The following is a 24,197-nucleotide window of genomic DNA, read 5'->3' as shown; positions in this document are numbered from 1 at the left end:
GAAAGAGAAAGTAAAAGATGGCTCTTACTTTCAGGTTTTTGTTACTGTGTAGATGGCTGTACTACTTAAAAAGAAGAGGAAGGTTCAGCTGGGTGAGATCCACTTAATATTTCCTTTACTTCATTATAGATAAGATCCATTTATTACTTCATTTGCTTGATAATTATACAATATGTACCATTTACCAGGTATCATGCTAGTTGTAAAACATTTTCTTTTTTTAACTGTCAGTTTGCAATGAATTTCAATTTTGGAGGTTAATATTTGAACTCTATAAATGTAATATATTTTCTCATTTGCAGTCACTTATCTGTGTGTCCATCCATGGTTAATGAAAAAGAGGTAATAATTTTCATTTTGTGTTATTTGTGCCCACCTCCAGTATTCATTTTAGTACGGCATTCCAAATGCACCTAGAACTATTATACCATGTGGCCTCATTATCACACTGTAATTTATTGATCTGTTTCTGCAGCTACATCACATTCTCGCAAAGCAAAAGTACCTGGTCTATAGTGTTTGGTGCTGTAGCTACACCCTCAAGCACAGTACTTGGCACATAGTAGGCATTCCATTTTGTATTAAGGGGGAGATAAAAGGGAGAGACCTATAACCACATCTAATGATAATCTGTAATGCTAAATTTTCTTTCCTTTGCTGGGTTATTTTCCTCCCTTAGATGTTAGTATATGTTCTTAACAATTTATATGGAAGACTCTAAAATCATCCTCCAGACCTGAAAGACCATTTACTATTTAGTAAGAATACTGTGATTTTCATTTGTCTTACTTTTACACATAGTAGGTTGAGAACGGAGTAAATCTGTTTAACAGTTTCTATATTTTATATGCTGCCATTTATTGCTTAACCAAAAAAAAAAAAATCCTCATTAAATAAAAAAAATATATTATTTTCATAGTTTTCTTGAAATACAGATATATAAGTCTGGAAATTTCTACAAAACCATATATTTTGGCCCTAGTCAAAACACTTTGTAAAATCAGCACTATATCCATAACATAGTATGACAGTGAAAAAATTGATTTTCTCTGTAGTCCATAAGTAGAATATAATATATCTGTAAGCAACAGAATTCCTGTAATTTCAGATTGAAATAAAAATACATGTACAAAAGGAATATTTCTTGTAGTTGGAGCTAACAAGAACTCCTACATAAAAGAAAGTTTTCAGAGGCTATAGTATACCTTTCAGAGCGACAATCTTTCTTGAAGCATGATTTGAAGATAGCTTACCAATTAAGTTTAAAAAAATAAATAAAAAGACGTAAAATAATATAAAATTAATATAGTATAATATCATATATACCTCGATAGTTGAGTATATAAATATGCCAAACTAAGAAAGGAAACTTTTCCAGTTTTGGAAAAGTCAGTGCTCATAACCACCAAATTTTATGTATCCAGCTTTTGTGGTAGCTGATTTCTAAAGTAACACAGATGACTTACTTTGAAAAGTTTAACATGTCTACGGCCATGCTATCCTGAACAAGCCCGATCCCAGTCCCATCTGATCTTGGAAGCTAAGCAGGGTCGGGCCTGGTTAGCACTTGAATGGGAGACCACCTAGGAAGACCAGATGCTGTAGGTGTAAAAAATAAAAAAATAAGGGATTGAAAGCTGACAAGGTCCTTGCAATCTGTGAGGTCAACCAAGGGTTGCCTTGCCTCAAAAAAAAAAAGAAAGAAAAGTTTAATAAATAGCTTTCAATAACTGATGAGTCTTCCCAGGTCTGGTACTAAGAGGATAGCAACCTTAAGTGTTTCTCAACTTATCTCTTCCTTTTCTTTCTAATCACACTTATAATCACTGTCCTTCAGAGAACGCTTCATGGACCACTGTAATATCCTATCTTCACTGCCAATCTGCAAACATTCCCTCCATGAAATATATGGTTTGCAGTGAATTCTTCCTAAAGCACTGTTCATTATGCCATTCTTTGGCTTAAAACATTCAACAGTTCCTTGTTGGATTCATGAAAGAACTCCAAATAAATCAGCTCAGCATTTAAGTCTTTTGTGATCTGAGTTCCATATACCCTGCCAGCTTTATGCACATCTCTATCTCTGTGCATCTCACAATATGGTCACTGGTCCCTATCTTCCAGACTTCTCTTCTGTGCATTTACTTATGCACTCTGTTACCCTGAGGGAAAAGCCCTTTTTCTTAGTGAGGGGGTATCTCACGCTTCCTTAACAAAGAGACCCAAAAGCACAATGGATCAATCAAGCCAGGCATTTACTTCTCTCTTACACAATAGTCTAGAGTTAGGTGGGTAGTCTATGGTGGATATGCTGCCCTGTTCCATGAGATTTCCCAGGGACTATGACTTTTCCCCTTTTGTTGTTCTGCCATCTCCTAGGATGCTTTCCTTAAATGCCAGATAGAAGATAAGAAGGAAGAAAGAGAGGGGAATGTATGCCCAATTACTTTCTGGGCAAGATCCCCAAATTGTACATATCATTTCCATTCATATCCCACTGGCAAGGACTTTGCCACATGGCCATACCACATTGCCAATGAAGCTGAGAAATGTAGCCTCTTAGGGTGACTGCCACTTGCCCTATTAAAACTTGGGGATGCATGAGATGGCAGAAGGAATTCCATTACTAAAAGAAAGAAGGGGAGTCAGGAGACTGCGTTCAGTTACTAGTCTCTGCATTATCTTTCTTCAGTTTATGTCTCTAGCAACCTCCGTTCCCCTACAAAGCTAAACTCAAAAAATGCCTCCATCTAGCGAGTCTTCTCTGATCTTATCACATCTCCTTATTCCATAGCCCTCCAAGTAAAACATCAACTCTCCCTCCTCCAAAATGTTATAGTTCTTGTATCTATTGTGGAATTTAGCATATTTTAGCTGTACACATATTAAAGATAGTTTGTCAGAAAATATAACTTCAAAAAGGAAAAAAATAAATGAGTACTATATATTAATCTTTCTTCATTGTTCTATTTAATATACAAAGTTGAAGGCACGGCCTGTGCCAACCTCTTTATTCTGTTTCTAGAAGTGGTGTATGTAGGAGAAAGCACCCAATAATGCTGGTAATAACAACACTGTTTCATTCAATACACTGACCATTTATTTCCATTTATTACAAAAAATGACATTTTAAAAGTAACATGCATAAATTTGATCTAGAAAAATTATAACGTATGAACTGTTTAGAAACAAAATTATTGTAAAAGATTTTCAATTAAGCAAAGATTATGTCCTAAAATTTTACTGAAAATACTTTTGAATAATGATGTTTAAATAAACCATGTCTGTGTATTTTTATCCTTTAGTAATGATTTACCAAAAACAAACAAAATCCTTGAATAATACTTATGGATAATTATGTTTTTAATTAATTTATTTAGATCTTTTGTTCATTTTTTATTCTCATATTTGATTTATTTGATTCCATCTGCCAACATCTCAGTTACTTGCGGGGTTTATATCTTCTTATTTTGACATAACTAGTTTATACTTTCATAGAAGCTTAGAACATGAAATAGCCTTCAGTTCTATTACTGTAAAATATTTCATTTCATTTCATGTATTAATACAAACTAAATATCTATTTAACATTTAGTTGAATACCATAGTAGATAATTTAAATTCTAGAATTTCACTGTTAAAATGTAAATTTTGAATAAGTCTACCAAATAATAAAAAAATACCTATTTTTCTTTCAGTATGGAACTACGGATTATGAGCAGAGATTCATTTCTTTTGATTAATAACCCCTCTGACCAGTTATAATGAATATGTGCACATTATTCTATATTGATAGAGTACTTAAAATGCCTGAAAAAAATAACTATTATCAAGCCAAATTCAGAGAAATTTTAGGTAAGAAATTTTTTCAGATGATAGGAGCATAATATATACTAAATAATATGATAAATTCTCTTTACCTAAAACACAGAAAAATTATAACAGCTATCTATTAAAAAAAATTTTCAAAACAGAAATTCAAGTCTGTCAGTAATTTGAAACCCCAAAGCATGTAATAGCCTGAGGAAATTATAGTAAGGGTTGTTCCCAGGATGAGTTATAAACATGGAAATACTTTATTTAAACATCTATGTAATCTCGTTTGAAACAAATTATTTTGAAATTATGTTAAAATAGAACTTAAAACACATATACTTATAAGACTAATCCTCTAATACATTCAATAATCATGCTTTAAATGGCCGTAAAGCTGTGGTAATAGTGAATATACTTTTTAAAAATATGAATATTTTGTCCTTTCTGTACAGATAAAAAAAATCTGCTCAGGCAAATTTTATTTTAAAATGTCACTGCTGATTTTATTAGCAAACCTATAATAAAGCATATGATCAATCTTTACCTAATTATTTGAGTTGCAAACACAATTAATAAATCATCTTTGAAGTGCACTGACCATAATCAGTATATTCTGGAACAAGTCCAGGGGCCATTAATCAAAACATGCAGAAAGGAAAGTGAGAGCCACAGACTGAACAGTTAGGTAAACATAGAGTGAAGCTAATAAAAACCTATCTTGTTTAAAAACCACCACTGTGTTTACTTTTGCAACTAAGATAAACATTATGATAAAATTAAAGTTGTGTAAAAAATGAGGTTTGCTCATGATGACCAAAGTAAATACATAGCAATTACGCATACATTTTATGTCCCTAATTTGACACTAAAGAAGTTTAAAGTTCAGTTTCAAAAATCTACAAGAATTAGATATTTGAATTGGACGAATTATATCTTCCATGTAAATTAAACACACACACATTACAAATATGTTGAGGTTTAAACTAGAAAGAGAGCAATAAATTGTTAGAAATTTTAAAGACTCAGAAGCATAAAAACAGGTTCTTTTTGAAAGAAGAGAATGGCCAACTACCATATTTTAAATTGGCAGATGCAAATGATTAATAATAAGTAAAAAGTAAGTAAATATTTGAGTGAGTTGGAAATTAAATTTTCAATGATTAATAATATAAAATATGATGGAATATAAATATATATCAAATTAATCAATTGCTTTTAAAACTTGGTTTTCTAATAGTGTTATTTTTTTTTCTCCAAAAGTACCTTACTGATTGCTAAATGGAAGAAAGGTGATTTGCTGAGTTAACACATAAAAGGCAGTCCTCATTTCCATAAGAATTACGAGGAAAGAAAACACTCCAAGGTTGAAAATTTCATAAACACTGTTTTCTTTCCAGGAAAAGAGTTCCAAGATTTAGCTGAAATCAGCACTAGAGAAAATAGTGCTGTAAAAATAACAGTACATCATATTCCTAGAGTGTCCTACTTAGATAGTGCTTTCATTCATTCTTCTGACCCTCACATTCATGTTGAAAGGTAGGCAGGAGGTACTATTAACCCAATCCTTGCACTAAAAGAACTTACAGTTCTATCTCTATTGTGTTACTGTAAAAACTTTGAACAATAGACAAACCTGACTGAAACTCATCTTTATTCAGTTATTAATAAATATGAATATAGAGAGTCCTACTTCATAGAGTAGTGGTGAAAATTAAATGAATTAATGGAAATTAAGTACCTAACACAGCAGCTAGGACACAGTAACCAAATAAATATTAGTTATTATTGTTATTTTTGAAGCAGTATAATAAAGTAGCTCATACATACGGTCTTTGGAATAATATGTCCTAGATTTAAAATCAAAGATGTGGCACTTGTTATCAGCAAGTTTTCTATTATCTAGGTCTGAGTTTCCTGATATATGAAATGGATATAGTTAAATGAGATAATGCATATACAGGGCTTCACACAGTATCTAAGAGAGAATAAGTGTTCAATGAATGTTAAATATTATTATTATCGATAGATTAAGCAACCAATAAATTATGCCAATACAAAATGTCATTAACAAAAATTAAAAGGCAAATGGCAAGCTAGGAAAAAACAAAGATTGATATTTTTGGATATAAGGAGCTTTTATAAAACAACAGGAGACAAGGACCTCCAATGAAAATCAGCTGAGGTTATGGACAAATAATAAACAAAAGATGAAATTCCAATAATCAATAAATATCAGGAAAAATGATCAGGCAATGATCAAAATAAATTGAAAAACAATAGACTATAAGGCAAAAACTGCTATGGGAGTACAAACTGTTTCAGACTTCCAGAGGAATTTTGGCAAAACAACAAAGGACTAACAAGTACATATGCCCTCTGACCTAGTCATTCTACTTTTGGGAATTCGTTCTAAGGAAATAATAGTCATATGTGCAAATTTATGTACACATATATACAACAATCTTTGTAATAAAAATGTGGATAAGGCCTAAATGTACAGTACAGGAATTGGTTAAAGAAATTATGGTACATTTATGCAATGGAATACTACAAATATAAAATGTTGACGTGATATATCTACTAAAGTAGAAAATTTATAATACAGATTTAAATTTTAACATAGTAGGCTAATCATAAATGGTATGAGGCTTGTTATGCAAATAAAGTGTAGAGGAAGATGAAGAGATCTACCAATATGCAGGGTACCATGGTGTTAATGGTGGCTGTCCCCAGGTAGGTGATTTTGTTTCTGTGTGTTTTCCGATTTTTTAAAGATAAGTATGTGTTGCTTTTATAATTAGAAAACAAATAAAATAAACCTCATTTTATTGAAAAATAAATGGATTCCTTCAGTAGGTAGGCGGACAAATTGTGGTATATCCAGACAACAGAATATTATTCAGTGCTAGAAAGAAATGATCTATCATGCCATGAAAAGATATGAAGGAAGCTTAAATGTGTATTGTTAAGTGAAAGAAACCCACTGTATGACTCCATTCTGGAAAAGGCAAACTGAGATAGTTAAAAATTAGTGGTTGCCAGAGGTTAAGGGGAGGGAGGAATGAGTTGGTGACACATGGATAACTTTTAGGGTACTGAGACCATCCGTACAATACAATGGTGTATACTTGTCATTATATATATACGTTCCCATACAATGAACAACACCAAGAGTGAGCCCTAATGTAAACTATGAGTCATGAGTAATAAAGATGTGTCAATGTAAGTTTATCAATTGTTAACAAATGTACCACTCTGGAGGGGAATGCTGATAATGGGGGAGGTTGTGTGTGTGTGTGGGGAGGGGGGGACTGGGGATGTAAAGGAACTCTTTGTACTTTCTGTCCAATTTTGCTTTGAACTTAAAACTACTCTTAAAAATTAAGTTAATTATTAATTAATTAAACACTGGGCTTTTTCCTTTCCTACTGTTAGGGTTTGTTTTTTATTCTCTATAACATTGATAATAGAAACACAGGAAGAAGTATACTACAAAGCAAATAAATGACTTTCTTCAAAACTACATCCTAAGAAGAATCTTATTAATAATAAATATTTTACTTAAACCTCCATTCGACTACAATGGAGTAACTGTGGGAAAGTGGGCGCTCCAGAACCCTGAAAAGCTTTGATAGACATAACCGTGCTTCAGTAAGCAGGAGAGCCTGATGTGTGTAACTATTTCTCTAAACAAAGTACATTTATTATGCAATTTCTTCCAGGATGATGCTGTAAGCTTCTAGTGTAAAAAGAAAAAAAAATTGAGCCTTTTCTGCATCGAGGAAGACCATACCTTATAAAAACTGTACCAGTAGAAGCTGTGTTAATACGTATCCCCATTCCAAGGAAGTGAGGAAATACTGTGCTAAGAATATACTACATCATTTCCTGCTCCTTGTAGCTATGTGTCTATGATAAGATTGTGTAAATTTGGCTAATTAAACCATAAACTTAATCTAAGGCGTGTGTGTGTGCATGCTGTTTTGCCACCTTTGACTCACCTAAAATACTGCAGCTATACAATTACTTAATGGGACTACTTAAGGTGGCAATATACAGTTAAAACTTCTTGACTATAGTTCAAAGAGCAACATCTGTGAAGAGCTACAATTTAATAATATTTTTAGGTTGTTTGGGACAATATGTTAGAACTCTGTTTCAGAAGACATCCAACAGATAGAAAACTAAATCATATCTGTGGGTCTCGCATGAGATATGTGAACCTATATATTTTTATTTGCTAGCCTGCAGAAACAGACGACATAAAAGTACTCAAGGAGTATATACACGCATTTATTTGTTTATTTGGCCCAAATTATTTTAATGTTTTTATCCTGCAGCTGAGATAGTGTTGAACTGCTCCTTTTAGGAATACATCTATATGTTCCAATCACTAGAATTCTCTCAGAAAATGGTTCTCAACAGGACCATTTGTTGGTTAAGCAGGAAGTTTCCTACATAGTAGCACTGGGGGTAAGGGGGAGAAGGTTTTCTATACATAACAAATTTTTTTTCTTGAGATACATTTAATGCCTAATACTCTATAATTATGGTTGAGAGGTTCTTGTAATTTTTAAATTACTGATGTTTGAGAATTTTGAGAGTTCATATCCCAAACTAGAGCCTTGCTGAATGTTATCTCTGGAATGTTATTAAGCCTTTTTTTGGGAGAGGGTAGGCAGATTGCATGAGGACAACAGGTAAGAACATTTGAAAAAGTGATTAAAGAATTTACATAGCTAAAATGACCTTATTACCTAAAGCATTATACAGATTTAATGCAATCCCCATCAAAATCCCATTGGCAGTTTTTTAAGAAATAGAACAAAAAAATCATCAGATTTGTGTGGAAGCATAAAAGATCTCGTATCACCATCTTGAGAAAAAAGAACAAGGCTGGAGGCATCACTTTGCCCAATCTCAAATTATGCTACAAAGTGACAATAATTAAAACTGCATGGTACTGGCAGAAAAACAGACTCACTGACTAGTGGAACAGAATCGAGATTCCAGAAGTAAATCCATGTTTACATGGGCAAATAATTTTCAAAAAAAGAGCCAAAAACATACAGTGGAGAAAGGAAAGCCTCTTCAACAAATGGTGCTGGGAAAACTAGAAAGCCACCTGCAAAAGAATGAAACTAGACTGTTATCTATCACCACACACCAAAATTAAAATGTATTAAGGACCTGAATATAAGACCTGAAACAATATATTGCATAGAAGAAAATAGAGGAACTAAACTCATGAACCTTGGACTTAAAGAGGATTTTATGATTTTGACCTCAAAAGCAAGTAAAAACAAAAAATAAATTAATGAGACTACATCAAACTAAAAAGCTTCTGCACAGCACAAGAAACCGTCAACAAGGTAAAGAAACAACCATCCTAATGGGAGAAGATATTTGCAAGCAACGCCTCTGATAAGGGCCTAATATCCAGAGTATACAAAGAACTCATACAACTCAATAACAACAAAAAAAAACCAAACGATCCAATCAAAAAATGGGCAGAGGACCTGAACAGAAACTTCTCACAAGAAGACATATGAATGACCAACAAACATATGAAAGGTTGCTCCACATCGCTAGCTATTAGGGAAATGCAAATCAAAACCATAATGAGATACCATCTCACACCTGTTAGAATAGCTATAATCAGCAGGACAAATAATAACAAGTGTTAGACAGGATGTGGAGAAAAAGGAACCCTCATACACAGCTGGTGGAACTGCGAATTGGTACAGCCACTATGGAAAACAGTATGGAGGTTACTCAAAAAACTATGAATTAATCTACCATATGATCCAGAATCCCTCTACTGGGTATTTACCTCAAAGACTGAAAACATATATCCAAAAAGATATTTGCACACTGATGTTCATAGCAGCATTATTCACGGTAGCCAGGACATGGAAGCAACCAAAGTGTTCTATAATAGATGACTGGTTAAAGAAGCTGTGGAACGTATATACAATGGAATATTACTCAGCCATAAGAAGATGAAATACTGCCATTTGCAACCATGTAGATGGACCTCAAGATAACCAGGCTAAGTGAAATAAGCCAGACAGAAAAAGTTGAAAACCACATGATATCACTTATATGTGGAATATAAACCTAAAAGCAACAAACAAACAGGACAAACAAACAGAGATTCATGGACATGGACAAAAGACTAGTAGTTACCAGAAGGTTGGGGGAAAGAAGGGGGAAAGGGGAGGTAGATGGGATGATCTATGGGTGGTGAACACACAATGCAATATATATGCCTTCCTGTTGAATTATACACCTGAAACTTACTGGATTTCATTAACCAATATCACCATAAAAAAATGTTTTATTTTTTTAAAAAATTACAAAAAGAAAAAAAGAAAAGCCATTAAACGAAATTAAATGAATTATTTACTAAGGGGTTTCTCAGAGGCTTTAACATATAAACCTCCAAGTTTTGGGGATTGGAGCACATGAAAGTATGGAAGCTATTTCTAAACTTATTTAGAATATGGAACCTTTTGTAGGGTACCTGTTAAGATGTCCTTTATATAGTTCTACAGAATAAAGTCTGTGAATGGTATCATCTCATTATCATCTAACTTCAATAAACAACTTGACTTTCTTCCCTCTGTCTATCCAAATCTCAGAGCTGGAGGCATTTTGTTCCTACCTATATGTTTAGCTCTTCTCCTGACCACTGTGACTAATGTTTTTCATAGTTAAGTAATTATAATTAAGGAGGAGCTCAGAATTAAGAAAGAGTTGTCTCTGATCCGCAGTAAGAACTTTCTATCTCAGTTCTGGTCCTGTATGGTACATCCCTGTTTAACTCCTTGTCTTGGTCTCCTCCAGCATAATTCTTATTTGGATGCAACTTGAGTTTGGCTCTCCTCAAGGCCACCTCTCATGGGGTCTGGAGCCCTGATTCAGAGACAAAGTTTTCTTTTACAGGTCCTTTGTTCAAATGCTAATTTCAGTATCTCTTAAAACTGTTTGCTTTCAAGAAAGAGAACCTACAGAAATGAGAAAACAGCCAGAAGAAGGTAAAGCAGATTTCAAAGTGGGTTGAAATGGGCTGAAATGGCTAAAGAAGTGACAAGCATTGAAGTATTAATTAAATCATTTAATATGAGCATTTTATTAGTTGGTTAATTTTATTAACTGTTTACTAATTTTACTAGGACTCAAATTAACCACATTGGCTAAAATTAACCAAATAAGTAAATAATAAATGGATTAATTAATCAATTGGTTAAAATAATCCAACTAGTCTACCTGGCCACAACTGACTTCATGTCATACCAACAGAATGCTTTTAATAGATTTTTATTGTATTTTCTTTTTTAGGATGTTGAAAGAATTGATAAGAGCTCTTAAATTTTAAAAAGGTTTAATGAAAAATCCTTCCTTGATTATTACATTGCATGATAAAGCATGACCTCATTAAAGGTTTAAGCTAGGTGCCTAATCAAGTCCAAATGTAGTGCTATTTCATTTAGATCTAATGCCCTTGTATATTTATGACAGTAATTTTACAATGTTCTTATTTACATTCAGGATTTTACTATATAAATATGAAAATAATTTCATAATTTCTATAGCCTTTGTCAGCTGGTTCATTTTGTTTAACATATGAAATTAAAAAGTCATACTGAGCAATTCTACAAATCACAATTTCAAGTGATGCAAGATACTAAATCGCAAGGAATGTGCAGCATATGGTTATGTTGAATAATAACTCTTAGTGTTGATACTAGTTGACAGGACAGGATGAGTGTTCCCCAAGCATAATCATATTGTGTGAATTAGTCACACTAAATTTTTTATGAATATTTATTAATATATGCCAGATTCAAGGATTTCGGAGATGTACTGGAAGAGGGAAATCATCAAAGATCTAAAAATATTTCTGAAAGCATTTATATTTACCAAAAAAAAGCAAAATGGCAGTACAATTCTGTACCTTGGGACAGCTAGCACATGCCAATTTAAGCTATTATCCCTGTGAACACGCTACGTAAGTTTCAGTATGTTTTCAATTTTCTAGTTTCCTGTGTTTCAAAAGAATGAAAGTTTTATTACTGGGAATCCAAAACTGAACAACATTAAGGAGTTTGGAAGTAGAGTTAAAAAGAAGAAGGGAAAAAAAATTAAGTACAATTGCTTTAGATCATTTTAAATGATATCTAAAAAGATGCAATAATGACCAAAATACTAGAGTTTTCTAGTCAACCTGATATTTTTATAACTCTTAACAAGAGTTTAAAAACAGCCTCAAAAGGTAAGGAATTCAGAAGAAAATCCTCTGTGCTGTGCAAAACAGAAATGCTATCATGTACACACGGAAAGGCTAAATTTTTAACAAGAACCACACAACCAACTTGTGCTGGCCTCTGAGCAGCCCTCTGCCTCATGGCACTTCCTCCCCTCCTGGCTCCCTCTACTTCCAACACCCTCACACATTTAACCAGGGTTCATGCTCACAGGCTGCTGCTTCTGCTTAAACGCTCTGCTCCCTACTCCTCTTTATCCCTCAGATTGGAGTTCAAATGATGATTCTTCAACCTCAAGTGATATACCCTCGCTATGTTTCCCCTAAACGCTGAAATCCTTCAAAAGCTTGCAATTATATATCTATGCAATGATATAATTGATAAGTGTCTTCTCTCATATAGACTAAACTTTATGAGATCTGGGACCGTGTCCAGTTTGCTCAGCAATGCATCCCCGCGCTCAGCATGTAAGCATCTGTTAAATGAATGATAAATGAAGGAATGAATGAGGAAAAGCCATAGTCAGATTTTTTTGTTCCCAAGAAACAACAGTATCTACTGTGCATTTCCTTATTCAATGTAAAATCATGTGGTAGTCACACAATGAATGCAAACTCTATTGAGAAGCTATTGCAGAGTATACAGAGGAAATAACACTGTGAGGGACTGACAAAAATGTTTGAAATCTAGCATATGCTTAGAATTGAAAAGAAATAACAAAGTCAGGCTTCCCATATAAATTTAATGTGATACAATGTTTACTATGCCATGGTAGTGTGAACTATAAACTCACATTTTCTGTTCAATTTTTCTTTACCACTAAGTATAAAAAATTTTGTAACATATTCATTCTCAGTTACTCTTTTCTAATTAAACATAGCTAAAAATGAATATGGTAGAATGTTTGTTCACATACAAAATTCTTTAAATACTCAGAATTTTGAAAACTCCTGATAATGGTCATCTAAGAGTTACTGCTATTGAATGTCCTTAGAGCATACGCTTAGGACAATATTTCATTTCATCCTAATATTTTGTTTACTTTTATCACATAGTACAGGTTTATAAGCAGGCAATTACCTTCTTTAGTACAGTAAAGGAAAAGGAAAAACCATGTAGTCAAATAGCTTCATAAACAGTAGTGACTGGTTAATGCTAAACTAAGAGTTTAATTTGGTAAGATAACAGTAATAATACAATAATAATTAAACTGTTTTTATGGGTAAATTCATTGAGTTGAAATACTCATCCATGTTAAGATAGTCTCTTATTCTCTTTGATTAACCCACTGAATAATTATTTAAAATCGCTCACTAACCGTATGACTTTGGATAAGGTACCTAAACGCCATGAATCTTTGTACAATAAAGTTTTTGACATTATTTAACAGAGCTGGGTCAATTATTTCCATAGTAAATAGCTTCTACTTAAGATGGTATCATTATTTTTTAGAGTAAATTTAGGGACTTAGAATATTACATTTGTTTTGGGTTACAAATATTTTTAAGACATTTGGAGTGATACATTCTTTTGAAATTCCAAAACACACTGGACTATTTAATTATAAAAACTGTGGCCGTTACAAATACACCTTTTAGCTTCCTATTTTTAAAAAATATTTTCTTAATTTTCTTATATGGCTAAACAATAATTATTTTCATATAAGGATGGAATTTTACTGTATAAATCAGACTGCCACATGATTACATTTGACAATCTGTTGAGAAATTATCTCCATTATATCTTTTACATTGACAAATTAATGTGGTAAATTTTCCTGTATGAGTGGGGTATGTAGTTGTTCACTAATCATGTGGCTATCCACTCATTAAATGGTGTTTGAAAGCCCAGACACTTTGAGAAGTCACCATTGCTCTATCTTGTTCTTTACATTCGTCTAAGGGAAAACCTGTTGTTTTTCCACCATGTTAAAACATAGAATGGAGCTAAAAGAAAGGGTCAGTGGAAGAAATTAGACAGACTTGAATTATCATGTTGTTTCACTATTTTGTTTAACCTTAATTCCTCAAATGTTAGGAATACTTTTTAGAAAAAGCAAATACACTTAGGGCTTGACTTCACTTCTCCATCATTAATATGACATAAATATACTTTAACAGTATTTTAGAGAATATGGTAAACATTTCCATGGTAGTTTTCAGACACATTTTCTGGTTAAAACTATTTTGTATTCTATTTAGTACTTTTTTTGGTACAGATAACTTTACTACTAAGTTTTCTATTATGTTTGATGTTATAGTTTGCCCAGAAATTTTGAAAGTTTATTTACAAATTGATTTAATTCTCTAAGCTGATTTAATTCTCTATTAGTATATAAATATAGATTAGCATAAATCAGTATTTAGTTTTTCTAAGCTGAAAAAAAAATGTAATTTTTATCAAATGCAGCTAAATTACAATTATTACTTCATAACGCCATCCATTAACTCAGAAGGAACTTGGCTATTCTACTTTTTAACCATGAACACAAATTAAATGACTTTCAAATATTGACATGCTGATGAAATGGAACTGAAGATTGCATCAATTAGTTCCATGCATATCTCTCGAATATTGATAAAAGTGGGTCTCTGATTCAAATAAAATGCCCTAAAACCATTCCAACTGACCTTTGAGAGAAATTTTAAAAATTTGAAACATAATTCCAAATTTTCCAATTTAGAACCTTAAAGCTAGTGTATTTCCTTCACTCTGTTCTTGCAATCGCAAAATTATCTGTGTACATCTCTGTCTCTCAATAGATTATAAGCTCCATAAGTGGACCAAATACAGGCTTTAAAATAAAACACTAACAATGCCACTTTAGAAAAATAACTATCTTTCTAGCCTTAGTTGCTTTTCATCTATAAGAAGGGGAAATTAATACCTCCCTTGTAGGGTTTGTATGAAATTTAAATGAGAGATCTCATATAAAGGATTTATCATAAACCTTATTTATCTTTGTATCTCTTTTCTACTTATTCCTTATCATTGTACTAATGACAGTATCATAATAAATGTTTAAATAAATTTAAAAATTACCACAATTTTGTTTTGGATTAGTATTATTATAGATTAGTATATACATATAGATTAGCATAAATCAGTATTTAGTTTTTTTAAGAGTACAAAATAACCCACTGCATTTAGGAAATGTACTAAAAAGTTTACATTGTGAAATACTTATAAATACAAAAATTTAAAAGATAAATAAATTTCTCATCCATGGACATCTTATATTTTTTAATCTTATATTTTTTCATGAATTTTAATTGCTAATAGTTAATGTATAAGTAATTTATTGCTAAATCATGCTTATGTTTTGAAAGTGGTGAATTGTTCAAAGAATAACAGAATTATAGATATTGGGAGAGATTTTACAGATTATTTAGTTCAATCATTTCATTACACAGATAAGAAAACTAAGTCCTAGAAAGATGAAATAACTTGCACAAAATCTGGTAGACATAAAAAAAGTTAAACCATAGTACCATCATTCATTCCCCTACTTTGTTTGTTCTTGAAATGTAGAGCTGAAAAAGCAAAGAGAAGTCAAAGAAAAAAATATAGACGATGCCCAGTGGGAATATCTGAAGGAACTAGAAAGCATAGAATTTCTTAAAGAAGGGCATAGGGAATTGTGAAGTTTAGAGTTAGGGGTCAATATCTTTTCACCCCTAAGCAGCAAACTACCCATATCTGTATTTGTTTGGAAGGCTACAGTTAGAGTATGTTAACCTAACTGTTGTACATGTTGTTGATAAGTTATCAGAGTAAAAAGGTGTTTAGGAACGTATGAAATAGGTAGTAGTTTGAATTTAAAAACATAAAATAAGATTTTAATCATCAGTACTTGAAATAAAAGTCCACAATGATAATAATTAGCAAACAATTCAAAAAGTTAATATGGTTTATATCAACTTTTAAAGTAGTGAAAGTATACAAAATAAATATTGGCATGATCATCTAAACATGGAAAAGGAACACAACATTAATTGCATATATGTTGGTAGAAATAAACACATTGCCTATACTAAAAAGCCTTTAGTCTTTGATTCAGATCTAAACTTCTTTAATCTCTGTACCATGCATATCAAAAACTGGTTTAAGCAATATATGTATTCAGAAAATGTTGGCAACCTCAAAACCTCATAGAGCACAAAGAACTAAGATTGAGCTCTCCAGGATAAAACCAATATATTTTATTCTTCCTCCAGACCCTGAAATCTTTAGCACACAAAACAATTAGTCCAAAAGTTCCATGAGGACAGGGGCTATGTCTACTTTCTACTCTCCTGAATCCTCAGCACCCAGTACTATAACTGACACATAACTAATACTCATTACTCGTTTGCTTACAATTTGACTGCATGAAGTACAGTTTTCTGAATATTTCATACTGTTTATAATTTTATTTTTCCCAGATTAATCTATAGGAATGGTTCATTTACTCTAATGTTTGCAAATTGGAAACATTTTTGGTTCATTATTTAAGAGATCATAGAATACTTTGAATTCTATGAAGCCAGGGGATTATGAGCTAATGAATAAATTTACATGATAAACACAAACCAGTAGAGTTTAGCACACACTGGGTTTTCAAATATATTGGCCGAAGACATAAGGGACCCACCATAGTATACAGATGGCATTTTCAAGTACTAGTAGATCAGGCCAATTATGGAGAAAATAAAAACCCAACAGTGGAGTTAACAATTCCACTGTTAACTCTAAGATTCTTTCTTTTTTCTTTATTGTGAGCACATGTCCAAGGTTTAACAAGATTTAAACTCATTAACAAGGGGAACAACGAAAAGACAAAGTTGCTTCAAAATACATGAGCAACTGAAACACACAGTGGAAAAAAAGAATGCTGTAGAAAGACTACAGAGATAGATTCCAAACTAGATAATACCCTACAAGGCAAGAAAACCATGTTTTAGAGTTGTCTTTTCTACCCAAGAGAAATTCTCTGCAACTTATCAATCTTCTGTGAGTTTAGAGGGACTGGGTCCTGATCGATAAGTACTAAGTCAAAGTTACCTCTCCTGGAGCAAGTGTCAAAAAAAGTATAAAGCCAAACAGCAAATATTTCAGGTATTATAGGCCATTTGGTCTCTCTCATGACTATTCAATTTTGCTGTTGTAGCATGAAAGTAGCTAAAGGCAGTAAGTAATGATGAACATGCCTATGTTCCCATAAAACTTTATTTATGTGAAGTAAGTAGATTCGACTCACAGGACATAATTTGCCAACTCCCCTGACCTAGAAGAGCAGATGATCCTTAGGTGACCCAGTCATACAGTCCTCAGTCCTCTAAGTACAACTTTGAAGAGACCTACAGTAATCTTTTTGCTTATCTACAAGTTTTAACTTTTTGAACAGTACCCAGGTCTTCAAACAATAAATCCTATGCTTCCTTTCCACTCTCAGAAGAGAGCTTACTTTGCTGTTTCTCTGAGACTCTTTTAGTCTTTGGACTTCAGTTAAAAAAAAAAAAAAAAAGACTATGAAAGAGAGAACATTAAAACAAAACTACTAAGAAAAGCATTTCTCAATATTTTTGCCTTTGGCTTGTTGGTTTGGGAAAATATTCTGTGAACTACCTACCCTTTTCCCACTGCCTTGAGGAATCCTCATTGGGACCAATGGGAAGCTTTATGCTGAGGAGAAACCTACAATTCTTATTTTTATGCAAGAAACTCCAAAACTCCCTCCTGTCAGGCTGTTTCCTGAAGGCATGTATTATATGTGCCTGTCTTGGCAATCCCATTGTCTATAATAGAATTCTAAAACTTTTTGCTCGCAGGACTCCTTTAAAGTGTTTGAGGACCTCAAGCATTTTTGTTTATATGGACTATATCTGTCATATTCAAAATTAAAAATGAGAAAATTTAAAAATCTTTATTAATTCATTTAAAAATAAAAATAAACTCAGTATGTAACATGAATAATGTATTCTTCTTGTGAAATCATTACATTTCCCAATGGAAAAAATCTTGTGAGGGCAATGTTTTATACTTTTGCAAATCTGTTAGATTGTCATTAGCTTCTGCATCCAATCACATGTGACATATTTTAATTGAAATATATGAAGAAAATCTGGCCTCACACAGGGATGGAACTGAAGAAGGGCTAACCTGTGAATCACCAGAAAGCTTTGGGAACCCCCAGGGATCCTTATTCCACACTTTGAAATCAATGGTCTGGCATATCATCTGTCATATGGCTACTGTTCAGTAACTATTTGCCAAATTAATAAAAAGTTTCAAGAAAAAGAAATAAATTCTCAGGCGTACAAATATACCCAAATATACAAATGATTTGCACAGTTGTTTTTGATTTAACTGGTACTATTCCTTATGAATGCTGATTGTTTTGCTGCAATGAAATGTTTATTATCCCAACTTCTCAACTCGTTATGACTAAACTGGGATGCGGATCAAAGGGAGGGTAGTCTGAACTAAAAAGTGAACTGTAAAAGTAAAGTATGTAAGTCTAAAATATAATAGAAATAAATAGATGACTAGAAAAAGACATTTCACATCAAAAAAATCCCAAGCATAACCAAATCAAGTGCTCAATTTGAATGCTATATGGGTCTCTTTAAAGCAGTAAATTAGATTGAAATATTTTACTAAACACAAGTTGGATTCTAATATTTTTAGTATTCTACATGCCATTCTTAATTAACTTGTAAAAACCACAAGAAAAAAATTGACTTATATTTTTAGCACTTCTGTTTTAAATATTAATAGGAATTATTAACTGAATATCAGGGAAAATATATAGATTTAAACATGTTACAATTTCCAAAATCATATTTGTTCTTTAAAAATAGCCTTAAATTCAGAAATAAAAAAAATTAAGGTTATATATTAGATTTTTCTTATGTCATCTCACTATTTGGCAAAGCATAAAATAACTTACTTTTCCTTTTCTTGGAGCTTATGTTCCTGAGAAGCCATTTTAGGTTCTGTCCCAAGATTTTTTTGCATCCGCTGCCTCCTCTTTCTAGTTGGTGCTATATCAGTGACATCAGGACTTGAAATAATGAAATCATCTCTTCTTAAAGTATCTAAAATAAAATGACATAAAAATATGATCCAACAAAATTAGGCATATAATTTGTGAGTAAAGTATCAACTTGCTGCTTTAGTACTGGTATAAAGTGACAATTAAAACATCAAAACTATTTTTAAAAATTAAGGCAGATTTGGTAAAGAGCCATTTAGAAAGTGTAACACTCTGATACTAATATAAAACATAAAGTACATTGTACACATTGAATAATTTGACCAAAATAGTCTTTGCCTATCTTGGGCAGCAATCTTCCCAAATGCTTTACAGGTACAGTTGATCTCTCAGTGCTAGAACTAGATAGAAGTGCCTTAGAGGTGCTTCTAAAAGGTATCTGGAGGAAAAAATATTGCTAAAGGAATAATATAAATTAAATTTATTCTAAACAGTAGTTATTAGCAAGAATGAGAATTTCTGCTAGTGATTAAGAGATCATTTCAGACTTTTGGCCAACTGTGAGGAATGAGCACAAGCAAAATGTAAGAAAAGGCTAACAGATATCTTTGATGTGGCAAAACCATTAAATTATCCCTAAAAGTGTTTGATACACATGAAACAGAAGCAACAATAGAAACATTCTTGATTTATATTCCTTTATTCTCTATAAACAACTTTGTTCCAAAGAGATTTAGGGGAGTTCAGAATTCTTTCATCCAATACACAGTATATTCTCCTACAATACATATTTTTATAAAATAAAACAGCACCTTTACAATATCAATATAATTTGGACTGTGGATGTCCTTCTGGTTCATATGATTTTTTCCTAGCATGCTAATAGTTTAAAGTGATCAGGGACAAGCTTTCATCAAAATTAAAGAGAAAGCCTTAGCAATGAATAAAGGCCTAAAAAATGGAGATGAGTGGCTAAAAATTCTGTATAAGTCTATTCCTTTAGCAAAACTAGGGGCTGGTTTAGTGAAGCCAAGAACCTTACCCTTTTCAAGAGTTAAGATCTCTCCTAAAGCTGCAATTACAGCTGAACAAGCTGTGGTGACATTTCTCCCTGTATCTTGAACCAGGTATTTAATTTTGATGAAACCACTGGAATCAAAAACATTCAATAACTCCCATCTCCTCCATTTAAGAGGAATTGTGATGAAAAGGGTTAGCTGACTGTGATGCTGGGTACAAATGTTGCTAGAGTTAATGGAGTTAATGTTTTTATTAGGATTGTAATTGGAGAACTAACAACCACCTAAAGCTGAATAGATTTTGTGTGGTCTGCTAAAATCTTAACTTATTTCCCATAAGCTCTATTATTTTTTGCATGCAACTCTGCAGAATGAGTGGTTTTTCAGGCACACATATATCACATTCTAGGAAAAAAACAACACTGTACTTTGAGTTCTCACTCATGCTTCTCAGAGAGACCTGTAATCACCTGGGCACTGTTGATCATTTTCTTCAAACACTTCCTTTGATTTTGTTTCTTAAAATCAATACCATTCAATATCATTTTTAAAAACATATGTGCTGGACACATTGCTATGGGTTTTACGTCTATTATCTAATTAATCTTTAACCTTGTGAAGTGCTTACTATCACTCTCTTCATTTTAGTTATGAGGAAACCAAGACTTGAGGAAACCAAGTTACTTAAATAACTTGCCCAGATCATACAGTCCTTGCTTTTACATTTTATCATATAACAATTTAAAGATGTTTCTCCCAAGTGGGTAAATTATTCCTTGATCAAATGTTAATTGAATTCCCATAAAAGCATATTTTACTTTCCAAAGCTGTTTAACTTATTAGAACATATAGGTCCTATTATATTTCATGTACATTATTTTATTATCTCCTAAAAATGTACTGGGAGTAGAGAAGGGTAAATAAAAAAGGGTGTTTCTCTGAACACATTCAAACTGAATGACTTATTAAGTTATGAGGTGACTGAGGAAGATAATTCTGGTTTCCTGATTTCTTACCCAGTCTGCTCTCACCTAGGGTTTGTTTACTAAATCACACTAGCAATCGACAAAACACAGGCTTGTCTATGAACAAAACTAGCAAAAGTGTCATAGTTAGAGGATGTTTCAACTGCAGATAGATTTTAAAAATGAAGAAATATTGCATTTAGTGACATGTTGGACATCTGGGAAAAGAACATTAAGTTAAATTAAAATGTACAGTAACATGTTTAAAATTACAGTTACCAAAAAGTTCTGCCATTCATTTCAAAACTCCATATAATGGCTTATACACTGGTACCCAAAAGTATGTTTTATAGTGTTATAGTTATTTGTTATGACATCTAGAATTTACTTTAAAAATCAATGCATTTAAATGTATATGTTAGTCAGAGTGAGCTATAACCCAGGTATTGCTAGCATCTATTCAAGAATGCAGAGACCAGGAAAGGTTTTTTGGGACTCTAATAATAAATTCCACATTCTTGAAAAGGTTACTAGAGGCACTTTTGTGACCTGTATCTCAACCAATAACTGATGATTTACTAATTAACACACTGAATGACAAAAACGTGTATATCTCTTGGGAAACACAAGTCAGGAAAACAAGCATGATGAATATTGCATATGGGCTCTTGTGAGTGAAATTAAAGGCATTTGAGATATATAGATTGCCTAAAATAGTTTAGAGATACTCTCCACCATTTTATGAATAGGGTATAAGAATCCATTGAGGTCTGTTTACTCTTAGAGATGATGCCCTGTGCTAAACCTTTAAGTAGTTCTACATCCAGTTGTGAACACTTGATAACCGTGGTTGCCTGATGCCAGGAATAACCATCATTCCTGTTGCAGGAATCTTTATATTTTTCCAAAGTGAACATTTTGTGTGAGGGAGTGAATGGGACAGCTGGAATTTCTTCAAGCTTACAGGACACATTCATGAATTATTTTGTGCTTACTTGTTAGTAAATATTTAGTTGATGATTATCTATATGTGTGGGAAAACTTAACCTGACAATTTATTATTATTATTCTCACATTTCAAATTTCTTGATATCTACCATTATTTACCACAAAGAACCAAGAGTCGTGTATAACCAAGTGTTTCAGGTCAGTTCACTGTACTATTTTTATTCCTTTCTCTTGACAATTCCAGTGTAGCCACTGCCATGAGGAATAAGGGCTAGCATACATGTAATAGCAAATTGTATTGTAATATAGCCTCTTAATTTATATATTTATTTAAAATGAAATTTTGTTTAACATTTATATAGCCTTTAATAAAAGGGAAAATGTTCCATCCTATCTTTTCTATCCTACCCCTGCAATGCCAGAAACCAAGAAAGAGAGGTGCTACTTTAATAGCTGGTACCTAAGTATTAGATTGCTCATTTCAAGCAGTCCTCAAAATTTCAACCCATCCTACCTGTATCCTCTACTTGTGCTTGGTTTTCTCATTCCATTTGGTCTCAATGTTGTACACTTTATTTCTAATATGACTTTGGATCCCTTGAACAATGATTCTGGGGATCCAAACAAGCAAAGCTGTTTTATATACAACAGAATGGATCTGACCTATATCTACAGGAAGTCAAAAATCAGACTTCCAAAACGTCTATATTATTAACAATCTTACATATTTTAAGGGCAACAATTAAAGCTTTCACTTTCAAGTTTTGCATCCCATTTTTAAAAGAAAAAATCAATTCATATTAAGTTTACTAGGTTATAAACACTCATTTTCGTTATGAGGAAGAGCCTGAATAGAGTTGGAAAAGAACAAAACATGTTCAAAAGGCAATGAGAAGGAGTGTGGCCTTGTCAAAATAGTGTTCATGAGAGAGAAAGATGCAGGAAATGACTGGATAAGTATGGGCATCAGGGAAAGGAAAGGAAAAAGGAGACAGAGATATGCTAAATAAATCTACAAGCTTTTAAATCCAGGCAGGAAAGTATAAATTTGATCTTGATTGGGGAATTTTGTTCTGAGATTCCATCTCCAGAATTCTCAGTTTTTAATATTATCATTAGTCTCTGTCATGACAATGTGTCATTCGCCATTTCCAGGAATTTTTTTTTTTTTTTTTTAAAGAAAGGAAAAAAACTATTGCAAATTAACTTACTACAGCTGAAATACTTATTGGCAGAGCTGTGGAATAAATTGCAAGTTCCCATTAGGTTCACTGAATCTAAAAAATGGGGAATCTTTACACAAGCCTTGTTATTCTGAAAGGTGGCTCCACAGAAGGCCACACTTCTTCTCATCTGACAGAAGAACTACAGGAGCTTGGCAGCAGTAGTTCAGACATGACAGGGGCAGAAATGTTGGCTTCCTGGGTACTTTTAATGTCAAAAGGAAATGAAACTGTTGGCTAAACTGCCAGAAATCTACATAAATCCCATGAGTTAAACTATGTGCTAAATTTAAGTCTCTAACCATTAAACCCTTAAATCTCAGTATTTTAAAAAACATTTTTCAGGTTTATGTTTGTTTTATCAGGGACTAATTATTATTATCCTTTTCTATGGGTTTTGTTTCCTCTTCATATGATACATAGCTTCACACACAGATACTATAAAACTCTAATGGAGAGTGCCACCCTTCACCCCACCACCACCCCAAACATACACACCTATATACAGCCCCTGCCCAAAACAAAATATTAATGTCCTGAGGCATGTTATTGATGGCAACGGCTACTTAGCTCTTAGATTAAATTATTGATTAAAAGAAGCTCTGAACTTCGGGTCCCTTGACCATAAAGAAATATGTACTGTTTGCAATAAGCTATGTCCAAACAAAAAAACTTTCAGTGGTTCCCATGGCCCATAAAAAAATAAATCCTAAGATCCTAGCCCTGAATTCAAATCCCTCTACGATGTGACCCTCACCTGCCTCTCTGCCCACACTTCCCACAAATCTTTTACCATAGTATGTAAACTACTCCAAGGGCTCCAGGGTTCTTACAAATTCCTGTTCGTTCCTTACTTTCTCTCTAAAATGTCCTCCAATCCTATGCTGGCTCAATTATGTGCTCCCTTCCAGCACAGCCCATTGCAGTCATCCTGAGTAGTTCCAATCCTCAGCAATCTCTTCTTTCTCTATGGGGCTTAC

General features: G+C 32.8%; 1 protein-coding gene and 1 pseudogene across 4 annotated transcripts in view; one reads left to right on the top strand and one right to left on the bottom strand.

Moving 5' to 3' along the window:
• The window catches only part of XRCC4 (X-ray repair cross complementing 4), a 216,112-nt gene that overhangs the window by 59,038 nt on the left and 132,877 nt on the right, over positions 1-24,197 (bottom strand). For all 4 annotated transcript variants that reach the window (XM_006913196.3, XM_025047651.1, XM_025047650.1 and 1 more), the window contains one exon: positions 19,018-19,165. In XM_006913196.3, coding sequence (XP_006913258.1) covers positions 19,018-19,165 — 148 coding nt within the window. The remainder of the gene's footprint in view (positions 1-19,017; positions 19,166-24,197) is intronic.
• LOC112480937 lies at positions 1,484-1,608 on the top strand (annotated as a pseudogene).

Source organism: Pteropus alecto, unplaced genomic scaffold (assembly GCF_000325575.1).
Source record: "Pteropus alecto unplaced genomic scaffold, ASM32557v1 scaffold20, whole genome shotgun sequence".
NCBI lineage: Eukaryota > Metazoa > Chordata > Mammalia > Chiroptera > Pteropodidae > Pteropus > Pteropus alecto.
Note: the sequence above shows the minus strand (reverse complement) of the source record. Positions and strands in the feature narration are given on the sequence as shown.